This window comes from Haliotis rubra, unplaced genomic scaffold (genome assembly GCF_003918875.1).
Source record: "Haliotis rubra isolate DU_JTF1 unplaced genomic scaffold, ASM391887v1 Scf853, whole genome shotgun sequence".
Lineage (NCBI taxonomy): Eukaryota > Metazoa > Mollusca > Gastropoda > Lepetellida > Haliotidae > Haliotis > Haliotis rubra.
Window position 1 is genome coordinate 269,407 of NW_025767583.1, and position 18,822 is coordinate 288,228.

The following is an 18,822-nucleotide window of genomic DNA, read 5'->3' on the forward strand; positions in this document are numbered from 1 at the left end:
CGCATTGGCAGAACAGTTGTCAGAATCTGTCACTTCACTGTAAAGGGGTGTGGAAGGTGATGGATTGCTGTCTTTTAGATAGAAATTATCCCATGCAGTTTCCCATCCGGCACTCTCACTGCAGTCTTTTCTGAAAAGTGCAATAAATTACAATGACATCACATACAAATAATATTTGTTTTACAAATATTATGTAATTAAGAATATATGTCAATGAATAGAAATGGATATATTATCACTCATTGAAACACTTCAGGGAGAAAACAACATCAGCTTTAAAAAATAATAACACACATATAATATGGATGGAGATGACTTTACAACACCATGACAGAACTGTTTGTTACATGTCATTGTGATCTAGCAAGTAGCTGTCTCATATTGACACATGGTAAACATATGGAGAGGCGAGGGTGGGAGAGATGTCAGAAAGGGGGTGGAGTTGTTTGAGTGGAGATTGAATGGTGGTATTCATTTGCCCATATAGTTGGCATATTAAAGTTTGTCTAAAGTCTGGTGTAAAAGTGTGGAAATATTTATAAGTATTTTTGTATAAAACAGTACTGTGTATTCAAGAAATATTTTAAAAGAACAAGAAAATATAACAAATCTCAAATGTTTGTGGCTACTCACATAGGAAATGAGTAGGAGTGGTCTGCAGCAACATGTTCAACTTGCTTCTCTTCATCATAATGTTCATAACTGTGCCGCCTTTTCTTTCTACGGCCTATTGCCTTTCTCTTGGACACAGGCCGAGGAGTTTGAGGCATCTAAGATACAACAGACATAATGAACAATGATAAACACAAAAATATATTACTTACAAACACCTGCATGAGCTCTTATGAGCTCAATACATAGCACAGAGTATATGGCAATATACACCAAAAAGTAAGATAAATTATTGATACAGAGACTTTGAAATTATATCATTCAGAAAATTCATTGTGGTTCAATGCATTTAATATAAATAGACCATATCAATATACATTTTTATCATATATGACATGCATTATCTTGAAAACATGTGGAAATAAAGATTCCTACCAACTCGACAAGTAGTATGCTATAGACCATGACAGACCAAAACAAATATTGCAATATACATATTTGTAATATATGTTTTCTAAAAATCTTCATTACTTTGGGTTAAATAGACATGTATTTTATCAAAATAAGACAATCAAATATTTCCGATAAAAAAAACGAAAATATCAGGACTACTGATGGTGATACATCATGTACATAGGTGAATAGTGATCAGATAAAATTTAACATTTTTAATTGCATGTTTTGAGGGCGAAATTGACGTGAAACTAATAAAATTCTTCATGAATACAACAAACATAAATTGAAATTTTAAAATTCATTTTGTCTGGAAAATATGGTTCAGTGCATGATTTGGAAATTGTGACAAAAAATCACAATGGATATGGACGATGCCACTGAATATTTCTATTTGACACAAATATCATGACAATCGCGAGTGAAAATCTATAAATAAAAAATATATTTAACCATTTACAACATCGTAAGTACATAGAGAATAAATGGTTCCATTATCTGACCAAAGTAACTAAGGACTTCCTGCACCCCCTGCAACGTAAATTGACGCACAAATAGGACATAATGTACAATTTTGCAAACTGAGCGTGTCAACCATATTGGTTTCGAAGTCAGCGCCACAAGTGACGACTGGCCAGCAGTTCAAAAGGATTCTTTGCCAAAAATAATAGTTAATCCTTTGAAAACAGATGCCGGTGGCTTTCGTTTATGTTCTAAGTAATGATAATTCTTACCTTTGATTCATGAAATGCTATCTAAATGCCGCATTTATCTGACATAATCCCACATATGATGCTATCCTTTCCGGTGTCCAGCGTTAGCGAATTACCCACGATGCACAGCGCGCAGACACCCCTGTTGCGGCAAATGAGCGCGACCCACATCAGAGCGAGACTGTCAGTGGAGGCTTCCAATCCTGTGTATATACGTCTTTGTATGGACTGAATTCTTTTATCTTCGTTAAAGTCACAATCAAGAACACGAATGGTAGATTGGGAAACTGAACAAATGAATTATTTAGGTCTGTTCCTTACGTCTCTTTAGTTTCATTGATATATGTATGTTAGATAATGATAACATAAAACTAATTTGGCATTATAGAGTGACCTCTCAAACTCACTCACTCACAGTCACTCGTGATTAGCATTTACCATTTTGCTGGTTTTATTGTGGAAAATAAGATCGATAAAACATGCGTTTTTCTGTGTTTCATCGGTGTCATTCAGCTCAAAGAAATAATACACGTACTATATCCATCAACATCTCCTCATCGTGAGGATTAATGAAGCTGAAAACACTGCCGAGAACATTTCAATACCTTTGACCTTCTAAAGCGCTTTATGTAGGCCTCTTTTATGTACTTGACGATCCTGCATTCTATTGATATTAATGACGGAAATAGTCAGTTAGGTCACTTCAAAGAGGGTTATCGTATTTGACCTTTTGGGGAAATAATGTGGGGTTGATTATAAATATACTCTGAGGAGAAACCTTTCCCAGAGTTCGCAAAAGACAGAAGATGATGGAACCACATTGAATATATTGACTACCTCTCGCTTGCTTCGATCGATTAAATCAAATAATTCATTCGATACAAAAGAGTACATGCGGAGACTTGAAAAAACTAAAATACACAGTAATTACATCAGCGCGCTGATGCGAGCCACACAAACATGAATGACGCATTGTCGCGTTTTTCGTTACAAATTTGATTTATTTATTACACATTAATCGAAAAGGCGATAATGCCATCCATATATACATATGTCGCTTTGACGCTCATGTTAAGTGTATCTTTGTTACGTTTCAGATGGAATGTCAATTCGACATAGTTTGATCTTAAAAATGTCGAGATGTAACATTGTCCCCCTTTGGTAAAAATTAACATATATTAATATAATATTCAAATCACGACATTGCGACTAAAGGTCGCTCTTTGGTAAATGGTAAATATATTATTCCAAGCGTAAAAGTGCGATAATGAGACAGTGTCCCTTCTAGGATTCCATAACGTGTACGTGTACATTAACTTCTATTGAATATTTCAGAATTATATACCGACAGGCAACCGTGTCTCCTTTGATGTTCCTCAAATAGGTGAATGAAATCGGTAACACGTGGACGTGAATTTCTATCAACACAGGCATCGCTGTGCTGGGGTGCTGAATCAATGGCAAGCATTGCATCTCGGCTAACACACTAATGGACGTTGACAGGTGTTTCGGAACAGATGATGCTTTTCCTTAATCCGGGTTTGACACATATTCAGACCTGAAGGTAAATGTCGATTGGTTTAGTTGCCCAGACCGAGAGAGGTTGTCAGGTTACGCCCCCACACAGTCGCCGATGCAGTCGAGGATGCATACCTTGCAGGTGTTTTTCTTGGTGGTGTGCACCGCATTGCAAGTTTGGACATTGTCTTTTGGTGAGTTCATCATGCTACTATATTGCACAAAAATATCTTCCCATTGTGTATTTAGATGTGTTGAAATGGTAGAGTGTATTTAATAATTATATAACGAAATGTAATGACATATTTCGCAAGAACCAAGGTACATACTGACCAACAGAAACATGGATTTATGAACGAATGTGCCTGTCAATTAACATCCTCGCAATTGCAAAGTCTCTCTTTATTCAGAAGATGTTTCCATTATCAAAATAGATTTAACAAACAACTAGAATATTATTTTAATGATTGTCTCTTTGAACATATGAATCAATGATATGGTGAATATTGCACGTATTGGTGATTTATAAGCGAGTAAGAGAAGAAAGCAAGTACTATCGATTGGAGTGGGTTAATCAATTGTGTGTTTACCGAGAAAAACGATCGTACATCATTGTTAGGTTGAGTGATGTGATCAATATTCTTTAAATGTGTTAACAGATATTTTGCTGATTACCGAAGCGAATGAAAAATGTCCACATCCCGTTGTGTGCCTTAGAAATGACTCGGTCATTGATCAGTTTAAACTGACCTTTTTCCTCGTCTCTGCTGGAGAGCAATTTGCTGCGTCGAAAACAGGTATCATTTAGAACCTCAACTCAATTATCATTTTGTATGTTTGCCTAAACCTGTTAATCGTGTAGGTATACGTGTCACTACTTTTTGTGTTGATGGAGGCAGTGATGCTGGTTTAGGAAGGGGATTATAGGGTGGTTTAAGACAGAAAGACAAATATGATCAGTTTGAGTCTTCCATGGTATTTTAGAAATCCTCGATTCTATCTGATGTGTATAATGTATTTTATTGATATCTATATAATTTGGCCTAGTTACAGCAATACAACGTTCGAGTTTCAGCGAGATCGGTACATGGGGATTTGGTGATCATGGCATCCCTCTCATCCTGTCTGATGTGTATGATGTATTTTACTGATATCTATATAATGGAGAGGCCAAAGCTGGTCATATAGGTACTTATGGTGGCCTAGTTACAGCAATACAACGTTCGAGTTTCAGCGAGATCAGTACATGGGGATTTGGTGATCATGGCATCCCTCTCATCCTGTCAGCGTCACTTCACTCCCTCCTCTAGCAGGGTCTACTTCAACATCACCTTCTGCTCCTTCGTCTGCCCCAAGTTCCTATCAAACCAGGAAATATACATTCATACAGTATTCAACGTGACAAATGCAAAGCAGTCCTACTTTAATTCCCTCGTCACATACGACTCCATGGAAGATGTCATGAGAACCATCATCTCAATACTCAACCATGTGAAGTGGAAGACGTTCGTTGTCATAACTTCATCGTATGACGGTAGGCTATAAAACACTCCATATTATCCAAACATCCCAAATAAATGACTAAGCAGCAGAGCCGGGAATAAGAGGAAAGCGTTCCCTTGAATTTTGACAAGTCAGTTGGGGATAAAATATGTATCTTCAGACATAACATTCAAGAATATATTATATACAACATCGTAATCAAACACAATAATGGATCTTATATGCAATACAACAGTCAAGGATATGGCACTCAATTAAGGATACTATTAACAAATGCGTTCAAGAATAAGATCCCTTAATATATAGCTAAGATATACTATATGATGAATTAACATATACCATTGGTGCTTAGTAACGGTTTTAACACTGACGAACGACGGCCATACAGCCAGGCTCTCTATTGAAAGGGGATCTTTTCAAGATATCCGAGTATGGCTAGATTTCCTGAATTGCTAACGGCTGAAGGGATGGTGTAAATCCAGCTGGGGTCCATGTAGGAAGTAAATGTACTGTAAGTCCCCATGGTCCCTAGTATGGTAATCTACCTTCAGTTGTTGGCAATATATAGCCTGTTTTTATATTATATTGTCATCTATAGTTAAACTGTTGTTGATCTAATTACTAGTTTTAAATTCGAATCTGTGATAATCTAGTCCCTTTATTGTCCTTCGTTGACAGGTTTTACAATTTACAATTAATTACTATGTATAAATTTATTTGTTCTCGTCACGATATGGCTGAAATATTGCCGATGTAACGATAAATTTTAACTCACTCACTCACTCAAGATATCCGACATTGACATTCTGCATCCATGGGCTAGTTTCTGTTTGTGGGGTAAACTATGTTGCTAATATTTTATACTTCACTGATAATCTACTTCCTTACAATTCACATTAAGATTTATTATTGGAAATATATCATTGAGACAAATTCTAACATATTACGTTGTAATAAATATTGTGTAACTTTATTCAACATATCAGATAAAACAGACATGATGCTTATGGTATTTACAGTTTTCACTGAAATATCAGGAGTTCGCGCTAGTAACGAATGTAATATACAAGTGGATACAAAATATATTGTTGATATAACAGATGATAACATTGAAATTGTAATAGAATCATCGCCCTAAACTATAACCGATATAATGCTCACTAAATGACACTATTTAACATTTTGACTGTTCTGTTAACAATTATTTTCATATATTGCGTCGACCAAACACAGTCAAGATTATAAGTGAATATCCCATCAGGAAATTTGTGAATATAAAAAAAACGTAATATCCCATGAACTACTTTCCAAATGGTTTTATTTATAGTTTTGACTGCACTATCTGGAGGTAGTCTGGTTTCGATCAAGTTACTGCTGTATATGATAGATGATCCCAGCAATCCACTTGAAAGTATTGACCTGGCCAGTATCTACCAGCTGCTTCCGGGGGAGGACCTAAACCTTCTTGTGATGTGTCAAACCGACTGTATACAGAAACTCCTCAATCAGGTAGTGCTTCCGATTTCAGCTCATTTTGAAACAGCTACATTGTTCGTTGTCGGATACCGTTTCAACACACGTGTATCTACTTTGATACCTGCATATAAAAACATAAACGTAAATTTTACATAATTTTACTATGGTATGATATCCACTGGATTGAATGCAACAATAGTTCATATTTCTGACAATATATTGCGTTGTATGTCTTAAATAACTACCTTTGACTAAAAAATAATTTGAAGGAAATACAAAGTTTCTTTACCATCTCATATACATAAGATATGAAAATGATTTTTGAATATTTTAAGTAATATGTATATTTTCTCTATCGTTACCAATGACCGAAATGTTTTACAAGAGGTTTGAAGGGCAGAATATAACGGCATTGCAGTATTAATACTGCATGCAAGGTAGCATTACTTGGGAAAGATAAGGCTTGTATGATGTGCATAAATATTTATTGTCAGGCTCACATGTTTGAATCCAAAACGTCACTGGAGAAGTCAACTAGGCTCTCTCAATGGCTGATGGTTCCTTCCGCCGGAAGTGTCATGGATATTGCTCAAAGCCGTGAGCCATTCAAAACTGATGACGTTGTGTTTCTGGAGTTCATGCCGTGCTCGAGGTCCTATTTACCACTGGTAAGCAACTGTTGGAAGTGCGTTCATCTTATGCAGTTAACTGCAAAATTAGTTGCCAGTGCAAGGGAATACTTGTTAAAGTATCAGCGGTGTGAAATGAATTCGGTGGCAAGAGAAAAAGCTGTATATGTGACTATCGACCATCGCGATGTGAAATGTTTTCTTCGATCCTCCGTCCCTAGTATTGTGATCTACCTTCAGTTGTTGGCGATTACTAGCCCATTTTACATTGTATTGTCAAAAATAGTTTTCTACTGCTAGCTAGTTTTAACTCATTTTGTGATAATCTGGTAATTTTATTGTCCTTTGTTGACAGGATTTTTATATATTATATGTATGTATTATGAATTTAGAACTAGTTTTAGTCACAATATGGCTGAAATATTGCCTATGTTACTTTAAATCTTAACTCACTCACTCACTTACTCAGGTGAACAACTGACTTGCCTTTGCATTAACTTTATTGTGACAAGAGCCACCCGTGGGTAAGATCACTCCCATACCTCTGACATCACTTTGCAATCATTTGCGTTTGATATGCATACTGCAACAATGTTGTACAGTGAATTCTGTACTTAGGGACCGTTCATAATGTATGGCTTGGGGGTGGGGTGGGGGGTGATGATGATTTTAAAGGGGGTCACCCATTTTGTTCTGGGGAGCTAGTGGGGTCAGCAATTTAGTACACACCTACTGGGGGTGGAAGAGTTCAGCAATTTTGTACATGAAAATATGTTTAAAATTATGCTTAGAAATTATGGGAAGGGGAGGGGGGTAATTGATTTTGTACATGACATGTAGGGGGTGACTTATTTTGTACATACATTTTAGGGGGGCTCATTCACATTTTACATGTTTCTCAATAAAAATCATCATCACCCCCCTTAGCCATAAATTAGGAAGTTATATCTTATCATGTGAAGTTCGTCGCGTTTTATTACTCACTCCCTCTTCGATCCTCCATTGAAAAGCAAGAATATGAAAAGTCCCATTGAATTTCAGAATCCTACTTTATCGGAGATATGAAAATTAAACAGTGTATTGATGTGCATGTTATGGTAGCTCCTGCCATATTTGCAGAACCTGGAGATGTTCACGAAACATTTGCCAAGCTTCAGAAGAATTAATATGACAGGTCAGGCTGCCGAGAAAACAGGATGTGTACACAAGGTAATGTTGTCAATATCTGAAGTTACAGGATCACTCCCATAGGGTTGTAGCCATAGTTGTCATATCAAGCATTTGGACTTCGTGATGAAATATCCCAGTTTAAACCAAATACAGTAAACAACTATTGTAACGAACTCAGAGGAACCATCAATTTTTAATTCGTTATAACCATAGTTAGTTAAAATAAAGTTAATTACTAAAATATAGTTAGTTATATGCGTGTTTGTTATGAAATTAGTTTAAGGTATATGTGCACTGAATAATTGGCTTCAAGAGATGTTTTACCTTACATTAGTATAATTTCAATAGTCAACTAATAGAACTGCACTGTGTGACTTCCGGCTTTGTCTTTATAAAAACATCTCAGCAATATACTGCCATGGTTATTACTGTATATTGTCAGCTAACGAGTTGGGAAGTGATTGAGCCTACGGTCTACTCCTCTATTGTTTGCAACTTCGTTAAAGTCGGGCGCCGCCTTTTTGTAGTCATGGATACAGGAGTGATACCAACGTGACTGAAATATTAGCTCCGCGATTCAGGTATTTTGCCAATCAGTTTCGAAAGGAAGCATCATTTATGAATGAAATTGATTTTTGGTTTTAGATTAAAGCTCTCAACCTTGCGGGCGACCAAAGTGGATGGCCACCGAAATTCAATGTCCTCAAACAACCTTGCAATAGCTGTTTAAATAATATTCATATATGCTCATTTTGCAAGAGCAAAATACAGCACTGTTGATCATATATTAATATTTAACGGTGTTATACAAAACTATACAAATAGGAAACAGGGTAGATGTTATTGTGTATTCATAAATGTTTTTAAAGAATTTCATACATTCAACCATAAAGTTTTATTTGACTGTTTGAAAGATGTTGGGATAAATGGCAAGTTTTATAATACTTTGTTGTCGATGTATTCTAAGCTCTCAGCTTGTGTTAAAACACCCAGTGGTCTCACTAACAGTTGTAAGTGTAAACAAGGCACCCGACAAGGCTGTATATTAAGCCCCCAAGTTATTCATTATTTTCATATAAAACAAAGTCTTCTCAGTTTTTGAAACATTTGGTGGAAATGGCGGAAATATCGCTACTAATGTAGATAATCTTTATGCATTAATGTTTGCAGATGATGTGTCTGGAAGTGTTGACACTGCACTCCTATTACACAAGAGGTTAAATGCCCTAGTCTTGTTTTGTAAACATACTGGTATGAAAACTAATTTAGCTAAAAAACCTATTTTTTCCAATTCTGGTCCTTTAAGACATTTTTAAATGTGCCAGCAAACTCAGGAAATCCTATATTCATTGATTACATATCTTATGTGCGCTTTAATTATTTCATGACAAATGATTTGTATTTTGGGCCAAAGGCCTTTATATTAAATAAAACTGTTTGTCTGTCTGTCATTTTGCCAGATATCAAATCATTCAGTAGTATATTTACCTCGCGAGTTAAAAACGCATTTAATATGTTTACCGAGCACCTTTCACTAAAAGACATAATGTAGGACATTTTCCATGAACTTTACTCTTATAAGAAGCTGCCGCCGTGATGTTGCTGGAATATTGCTAAAAGCGGCGTAAAACCAAACTCAGTCAGTATAAGAAGCTGAGGTGTGCCCCTTGGACTTATTTGTACAAATCAAACAAAATGTAATGCATTCTTACATGACAGAAACGTTGTTTCATTCATAATGCAGGGCACTTACTTACAGTATTTGATTATTGAAAACACCTCGCATCAATTTTGCCTTTTGCACATATTTCTCATATGAAATGCTTTCCAGCTTCAATAAATGTCAGGTAAGTTCAAGAAACTTTATCAAATCCATGTTCGGTTGGACTTTAACCTCTGTATGTTTGCAATGCGGATTAATTTCATTAAACAAACCGTTCATTTTTCTACAAAGAATATAATGAAACGTTAATCTATTCTCACTCGATGACATAAACTTTACTCTTACAACAATGTGGCCTAATACTTTGATTTACTCAATGGACACGATGAGGTCGAAATAAATTTACTGAGTATTGTATTGTTTTACCCATAAGAAGTGTGAACTTTTATGCTGTTAATTTGTTTTAGCATTATGATTATTGAAATCGTTTGGAAAAAATGTAACCTTTTGGTTGGATATCGTCCGGATATTCTTACGACAATGTTCATATTTTCATATTTCAATCTGATCTAATCCCATTTGGTTAGGCATAGGGTACGTCCCGTTTAATAACAATACAGTTGTCTGACTACGGTGTAAAACCCTACTGCTTACGTAATACAACAGTGATATCTGATCATGCTATAAAATCAAATGAGCACAATCATCTTTTGCAGGCAGCAGTCAAAATTGAAGTTTTGAGCACAGATCCCACTGGTACAAAAGTTGACACCGTAGGCTATATTGGGAGTGATGGCGATGTGGAAATCAAGCATCAACTCTATCATGGCAGGAAATATGGATTTCACAACAGGACGTTAATTGTCGGGACGCTTGAGGTCAAATATACTTCATGTGTAGAGGGTGTATTTTAGATCATATTGACAGTATCGATGAGTTTATGACGTTCACCTAACATACAATGACATTCTGTTTGGCAGTATTTGATTTAATGACAAACAGACATGTAATTTTTCTCCACCTTGTCACCAACTTGCAAATAATGTGGGGTAAAGGGGACAGTCGAGGATATTCTTTTGGGCTGACTCCCCTATATTTAATTCAGCTGGTGGACCGAATTCCCCGACATTTGTCATACGTTCAGTAGATATTTAAGTATGCTGAGTCGCCACAATGAAATGTTTCATCCGAGACATTAAAACTAAATCTATTTACCAAACGTTTTTCTTCCCTTACAAGCCTCGAAATCTCTGTACTTTACACATCAGTAGTAATTCAAACTGTAGTTTCCTGTCCATTGACTGTCTGGTTTGCTTAAAAATCACCCTCGCATGGCAGGAACACTGTTGTGGGGCGTCGGGAAAAGACTACTTCCAGTTATAGGCAAATTGTGTAAATCGCAGGTGCTCCCTGTAGGGCAGGTCATGCATACCCTTTTCGGAAACACCCGGTGTTTTCACTGATTCTCAGTGATCCATATACCTAGTTTTCACAGTAATGTTTCCCTTTACACCAAACGGAATACGTTTCTGAGGATAGTCAACATAGTGTATTCTTTTGCACTTTCGTTTTAGTGCAGTGGACGCACAGCAATTCATACACGGGACTAAGTGAGTTGATATACAAACAGAACTAAATACCGACTTCCTCACTACAAATGACTGATGACTTGTATGGTCTCCTTGCAGACTATCGATCGTTCTCGCGTTCTTAAATTTTGTTTTTGACATATTGTAATAACAGCCTCCGACATGTTTTAAATGCCCAGACACCTGCTTCTGTGAGTTTACTTTAGTACGGTGCGTGCATCGTTGACTTTCTATCCATGCAATGTACACCATGGACATGTTTATACCTACAAGTTCCCAACTATATGTTTTAAAGTGCACCTGACAAATCGCTGAGAAAGTATTCAGGAATCTGGAAACACAAAAGGGATCAAATTAACTGTGAACTGTGGATGTCAGAGCCTCAGCTCTTAAGACGTCCTCTTCGTGTCTATTACGTGTTTCTTATATAAAAAGGAAAGAGTTTGGCTGTATTCCAAGGTAGATTGTACTGCAACAGCAAAGATAGATGCATGTAGATATTTCTATGACATGATGTAAATTTTCCTGATGGAGCTTGTGAAGGCACGTTCAAACTCACTTCAGTTGAAGATCATATGTAAAGGCGTGGATCCTGTAAGGTTTGATTCTAGTTATGTATCCGCGGCCACTGATTGCCATATAGTGAAAGCAGGGCAGAATGTAATCGAGTGAATTCATATTCTTATGAATAGTCACCCCAAAGGTTTCCATTACAAAGAACAGGTCAAAGATTCTAATTTCAGTTCTTCTCAACTGTTTTTGTTTATAGCAAAAACTGTTAATGATAAGATGAAACACACCCGATCAGCATCATATTAATATTGCTTGTTATGTTAGTAACACTTTTTTATCTTGATACAGTGGGCGCCATATGTGATCAGGAATGTGAAGAATGGTTCTGTTTGGTTCGATGGTCTTTGTATCCAGCTTTTGAAGGAACTGGCGACACAACTCAATTTCAGGCAGGTTTAATGCCTATTTAAATATATATCAATATATATGACATATGACGTATCCATCTGCTTTTTATAGATTTTAGAAAATAGTGCTCTAACAAAGTACTGAACTCTCTCTCTCTCTCTCTCTCTCTCTCTCTCTCTCTCTCTCTCTCTCTCTCTCTCTCTCTCTCTCTCTCTCTCTCTCTCTCTCTCTCTCTCTCTCTCTCTCTCTCTCTCTCTCTCTCTCTCTCTCTCTCTCTCTCTCTGTGCCATTTGTGATCAGGAGAGTGGAGAAGGGTTCTGTGAAGTTTGACGGTCTTTGCATCCAGCTTTTGCAGGTACTGGCGAAACAACTCAATTTCAGGTTTCAGTGTTTATTATTCTATATTTGGGTGTTTGTACCATAACGACGTTGTCAATTAATTTCCACCATGCCAAATGAAACCAAGGTTTTACGATTACCCGTTTGACTGAACTATCCTTGTGTTTGTTAGCTATGTCCTGGTTGAGCCAGAGGACAAGGAGTGGAGTCGGATCCTGAATGGCAGTTGGACGGGGCTGGTGAAGTTACTTACTGACGGGGTATGTTGCAACTACAATGCACAGAATCACCGCTTATGTGTTGTTATGATGATAAAATGGAAACGAAATCAGACGAGCATCGTATTTCCCAGCTGTTTATAGAGAACATTTTTGAGAGGCATTTTAGAAGCTGTAAAGATGAAGGAAAATCAAGTTCTACGGATAGTCATCTTCCTGATATCGGTGTTAGTACCTACACAGAAACGTCGCACTCATTGCAATATAGAAGTTGACTATCCATAGAACTTGGTTTTCCTGTAGTTCAAGGAGTAGTCGATAAGCTGTAACAGACAACTGCTAAACCAACACACTATTTCGGTGTCATCAATTATTGTGCAATGTTCATCAGTACATTGTTCTACTATGATCTACATAGACGTAATTTAAAAGGTGGTAAACAAAGATATACCTACATATCTAGTTAAAGAGGTTAAGGGCCACTTATCAAAAACGAAATGTCATTTGAAGTTTACAGAGAAAACAGTAAGTGAAATATTGGACTTCTTCAATTTGGGGGTAAAACTTTTAGACAAGAATTTATCTCTATGGCCACCTATTGTACTTCCGTTCCTGTGGGGGCGGTGGGGTAGCCTAGTGGTTAAAGCGTTGGCTCGTCACGCCGAAGACCCGGGTTCGAATCCCCACATGGGTACAATGTGTGAAGCCCATTTCTGGTGTCCCCCCGCCGTGATGTTGCTTGAATATTGCTAAAAGCGTCGTAAAACCAAACTCAGTCAGTCAGTCCGTTCTTGTGGATATGTTTCCTTATGCTCATGAATCAGAATTTCTGCTCGGGTTGCCAAAATCATAAAAAGTAATTTGGCCAAGACGTTTAACCTAGATTATCCATCAAATGGCCAATTCGTCCCCACACGGCTTTATGGCACAATGGATTAGTTCAACTTTCCTGTAGTCAACTTCCCTTTAATGTCGAGCAATGTTCCAACAGTTCTAGGCTTTGGTGTTTACATGTCACAACTTTCGAGGTACAATCGAGAATGCTTTCAAAGAGCCTCATACTACTCTTGCTCGGATTTAATGATCTGCTAGGACTAGATAAAACGGTTATCACGAAGTAACAAAAGGTTTTTTTTTGTACTTCCAGGACGTTGATATGATTGTGGCACCGATGGCTGTGACCGAAAGCAGAAACACAGTTATTGATTTCACAGTGCCATACTTTTACGTCCACTCAGCACTTATCTTCAAGAAACAAGATCCCAACACCAACAAATGGTTGACCCTACTCTCCCTGTTCCGTTACGAGGTTCTTGTTTGTATCTTCGTATCCTTCATCTTCTCCACTGTCATCCTCTTCGTTATAGAAGAAGTCACGCCAGTCCATTCGTGGACGGACGAAAGACCTTCGGATATGCGGACCCGATATGGAGACATATTTTGGTATCATTTCGGAGCTCTTATGGCGAACGGTAAATCGGCAGTATTCAATAACAAACTTTTCTAAACTGTCGTTTGTTTACTAATATCATACCAGCAATGATTGTACTGCATCACGCTTCCATTTGCTTACCGACATTATTTGGTTATTGTTCATCATAGGCATTTTCTCTTTCGGTATAAAAGAGTTTGTGCCCATAAACCTCGTGTATACTTTTGGGGACATTTGTGTTGAAGAACTTACAATACTATGTGTATCACTTGGAAATTGAGTCAAGTTCACATCGTAAATCTTGTACCGACGGGGTTAATACATTCCGACTATGTAAACCGTTGGTCTACCCGTTCCAGGTACGACCCTAATGCGTGGTGTCTGAAATCCGATACCGTTATACATATGATCATGCTTAACAAACCGTCAACCTATATTCCAGGAGGAGCATACCTTCCAAAAACAGAGTCCGGACGCACAGTGCTCAGCTGTTGGTGGCTGTTCACGGTAATAATGGCGGCCACCTACAGTGGTAACCTCATAGCGTTCCTCACCGACGGACGAGAAAAACCTCCCTTCTCTAGCCTGGCTGAGATGGTGCAGCAGGACACGTACAAATGGGGATTTGTGGGAGGGACAGCACTGGTCACTCTCTTTCAGGTCAGTACATGAAAACTAAGTCTGAATAAGGTTTTACATCAAATGTAATTTAGCACAATTATATATGCCAATTCCATACATATATATTTGTGATGCAACGGACGGAAGGAAGAAATATATCTCATGACCGTCGTCTCATGCTGTAAGTTGATGCAGACATCCAGAAGTCTCTGCACAGAAGATTGTTAATGTGTCTGGGATAAGCATGCGACTGACTCTTCCACAGTTTCGACTCTGAAGGCACGTAACTCAGTTCAAGCCAGAGAAACGGTGAAGCGCAGAGACGGAGTTTGAAATATTCTACAGACGCTTCAATCAATTGCCACATACAGCATAGACATATATGATAGATACAGACAAGATGTAAAGAATGTTATTCAATGCCACATAACAAGTGAAACTTTGCCATGTTTTCAGGAATCCAACATCTCCGTCTATCACAAGGTATGGCATGGTGTGGAGGAGATAATGGCAAACGAACCTGATTGGTTGAGTCTGGATGAAGACGAGCACATGCGACGAGCGGTCGAAAGCCAGTACGTCTACATGGCAGAAGAGTCCGCTTTGGAGATGTGGGACGACCCACGTCGGTGTGATTTACAGATGTTACATGACAACTTCCAATTCAGCAAATATGCAGTTGGTCTGCCAAAACACAGTATATACACACAAGTCTTCTCCGAACAGTGAGTACCATATGCTTTGATACTTGCTATTGATATAGCTGAAGTTTGCTCAATGAACTTTTATCTGGTTACGGTAAATGGTTTGCCTTAACATATTTGTGATCCAAAATGTTTTAAATGTTTATCAAGACAAGTCATAGATATGACATGTTTACAATGACTAAATGTACTCAATCTACCATGCTATGTTACCGATGGCAAAGTAGGTATTGAATGAGCCGCTGTTCCAGCAAGTCTCCCACCTGAATCTTGCTTGATTATTGATTTTTACATCACAAGTGATACGTATTTTAATGTCAAAACATTGAAGGATCCTTTTACTAATGTTAATTATCTTTTAATTATTGCTTTTTAAAAATAAATATAAGTAATTGGAAAAATGATTGTTATGTATAAAAGATGTATTTAAAATTATTGGCAGTTTAAATTAGTCACTGGGATTGTTAGTGGCGGTATCCTTGTAGGGGGTTTAAGTAGAGGATACGTAAGTCCCAAAACTTTCAAAGTAGATTTAAACTGTCCTCTGTTTTAATCGTAGAACATATGTAGATTTTATGTTTGGCTAGATGTGTCTAAATTGCTAACAACTGAAGGGATGGTGTAAATCCAGCTAGGGTCCATGCAGGAAGCAAATGTACTGTAAGTTCCCATGGTTCCTAGTATGGTGACCTACCTTCGGTCGTTGGCTGTTTTTATATTGTCTTGACATTTGTAGTTAAAATGCTTAAGAGTTAATTACTAGTTTTAAATGTATATATCTGTGATAAACTAGTTGTTTTACTATGCTTCCTTGACAGCTTTTTTATAATTCACTTTAATTAGTATGAATCTATAACTTAATTTAGTCATGATATAGCAAAAATATTGCCGATGTGACTTAAAATCTTAACTCACTCACTCACTCACTCACTCTTCTACCGGATGTTTTCTGTGGCCTCAGGTCCATCCCTTTTATAAATGCGCATACATTCATTTAAAGACAGTTAAAGATTACAACTGTGTGTATAGATAGAATATAAATAGAAAATATAATAAACTGATACGAAAATGTAGTTCCTCCTTTTCTGAGCGAAATAAACAGAGTCAAAAAAGAAACTTCACAAAATGTAATTTCGAAAATAATGAATAATTTTTCTCTGATGATACATCTATGTATCCGAAATGGGATCCCTATCTTTCGAAAAACGTTAGCAAAACCCACTCAATCCCATCCATTCCTCGTGCAAATTACGTTAGTGCCAAATCAGGTTTTGCAAGTGCAGCCGATCACGGGATCTTCGCATCGAAGTTTTCTTCATATGCACTTGTTTGCATTGGCCTCAAGAATTGAAAAAACACTTTTAAACCACAGTTCTAACGGTACTTTAAATGCCACGATTGTCAAATGTGCAACGTGATGCGCCGTATCATCAACGTCAACGTCTGCTGTGGGCCCAACGTCACCTCCGATGGACCCAGAGAGACTGGAATCGGGTCGTCTTTAGCGATGAATCCAGGTTTACCCTCAGATTCGCGGTCGGCAGGCATAGAGTCTGGAGACGACGTCGTGAACGGTATGCCCAATGTTGTGTACAGGAAGTCGACAGATTCGGGGGCGGAAGTTGCATGGTGTGGGGTGCTTTCTGTGGGAACAAACGTTCCCGACTTCTGGTCATCCGTGGAAACCTCACAGCTGCTGATTACCACAACCAGGTGCTCACCCCTGAACTCGTTCCTTTCATGGCGGCTCATGGCCCAGGTCTACAGTTCCAGCATGATAACGCTCGGCCGCATACCGCGATGTTGACACGAAATTTCCGTCAAAACGCTGGAATCAACGTCATGGACTGGCCATCGAGGTCCCCTGACCTTAATCCAATAGAGCACGTTTGAGATGCACTTGGGAGGAGGGTTCGTGGTTTTAGGAACCAACCTCAGAATTTGCAGGAACCTGGCGCTGCCTTGCAAGAGCAATGGCGCAGAATCCCCAACCACGTGTTCACAAGCATCCGGCAGTCGATGAGGAGACGGTGTTTGGCAGTGGTGAATGCGCGGGGCGGCCATACACAATATTGAATTGAGAAATTTCGAATTTTTATTCTTGTGACTTACATTCTGTATACCCATGTTTTGGCACGACGATGTAGCCTAATGGAACTGATTATGGCACTGTCAGTGTATCGAGTACATCACACAGATCTCAGCAATGAAATGAGAACAATTTCACCATCTTACCATCTCTTGTTCTTTTAAAGTGCCCTGAAGAAAGAATGTGAAGTTTCTTTTTTGACTCAGTATAGTAGTCGAATTAAACTGCCAAAAATGCCATGACATTAAGCTCGAAAGTCGTTTGCAAATGCATGTGACGGAGAATAATGTAACTTTCTTCTGGTGTAAACGTTTTATTTCTGTTATAGAATACTGAGAATATACGAAAGCGGCATCCTGAGTCTGTGGTGGGATCGATGGAAACCCAAACATCGGTGTCCATCTCCAAGCAGAAAAGCAAAGAGAGTCGACCTGTTAACCTTGCAGAGCGCCTTTTATGGTGCAGGGGTGGGTGTGGCCATATCACTCCTAATCCTTGTTTGTGAAATAATTCATAAACGGAGATGTAACCAAAAACAGCAAAGAAAGTCTGAGTGTGTGGAAGAACACTCCATGAAATCTGATACTTCATCGCAGGAACTATCTCATCCAGACATACCTTCCAGCACCTGACCCAAGACAGTGTTGTAGCTTATCATCTGTAACGCTATAATATCCGAATAAAGTCATAGACATTCGAGAGTCATTTTCTCATATTTACACACTGGTCTCACTCACCGCCTACCATTTGGTTAAGATGTAGAATCGCCATGCTGACAGAGCAAATTGCTGATCGCAAGCATATTTCTTTTCTTGAGAAATCCTGAGCTATTCATCTTGTCACAGGTCGGGTATGTGTATGGTACTGTTGGAATCGTTATAATGGGGAAATGGTCACTAATGTTCCTCACGCCAAAGGCATTTGCTTGTTCCAATGGATGATTCTTCCCACTGTTCAAATACATACACATTATATAATACTGGATAAAGTAACTGTGCATTGTTTGATGTTACGCCTCTTTCTAATGCAAAAAAGGTCTTTATAGTATGGCGGTGGACAAATCAGTCGAAGTAAGGCAACGTTCTCGGAGGGTGACCGCGTTTGGCAGCTTGACTCCTCAGACTTTCTAGGACTTACGTCCGGCCACACAACGAAGCACATGTGATACATGT

At 38.1% G+C, this 18,822-nt stretch overlaps 1 protein-coding gene across 1 annotated transcript in view; it reads left to right on the plus strand.

Moving 5' to 3' along the window:
* The window catches only part of LOC124262758 (glutamate receptor ionotropic, kainate 3-like), a 49,990-nt gene extending 31,697 nt beyond the window's left edge, over positions 1–18,293 (plus strand). Inside the window, exons 10-13 of the mRNA XM_046697305.1 lie at positions 13,952–14,276; positions 14,679–14,896; positions 15,314–15,582; positions 17,979–18,293. Coding sequence (XP_046553261.1) covers positions 13,952–14,276; positions 14,679–14,896; positions 15,314–15,582; positions 17,979–18,282 — 1,116 coding nt within the window. The 3' untranslated portion in view covers positions 18,283–18,293. The remainder of the gene's footprint in view (positions 1–13,951; positions 14,277–14,678; positions 14,897–15,313; positions 15,583–17,978) is intronic.
* The last annotated feature ends 529 nt before the right edge of the window (positions 18,294–18,822 follow it).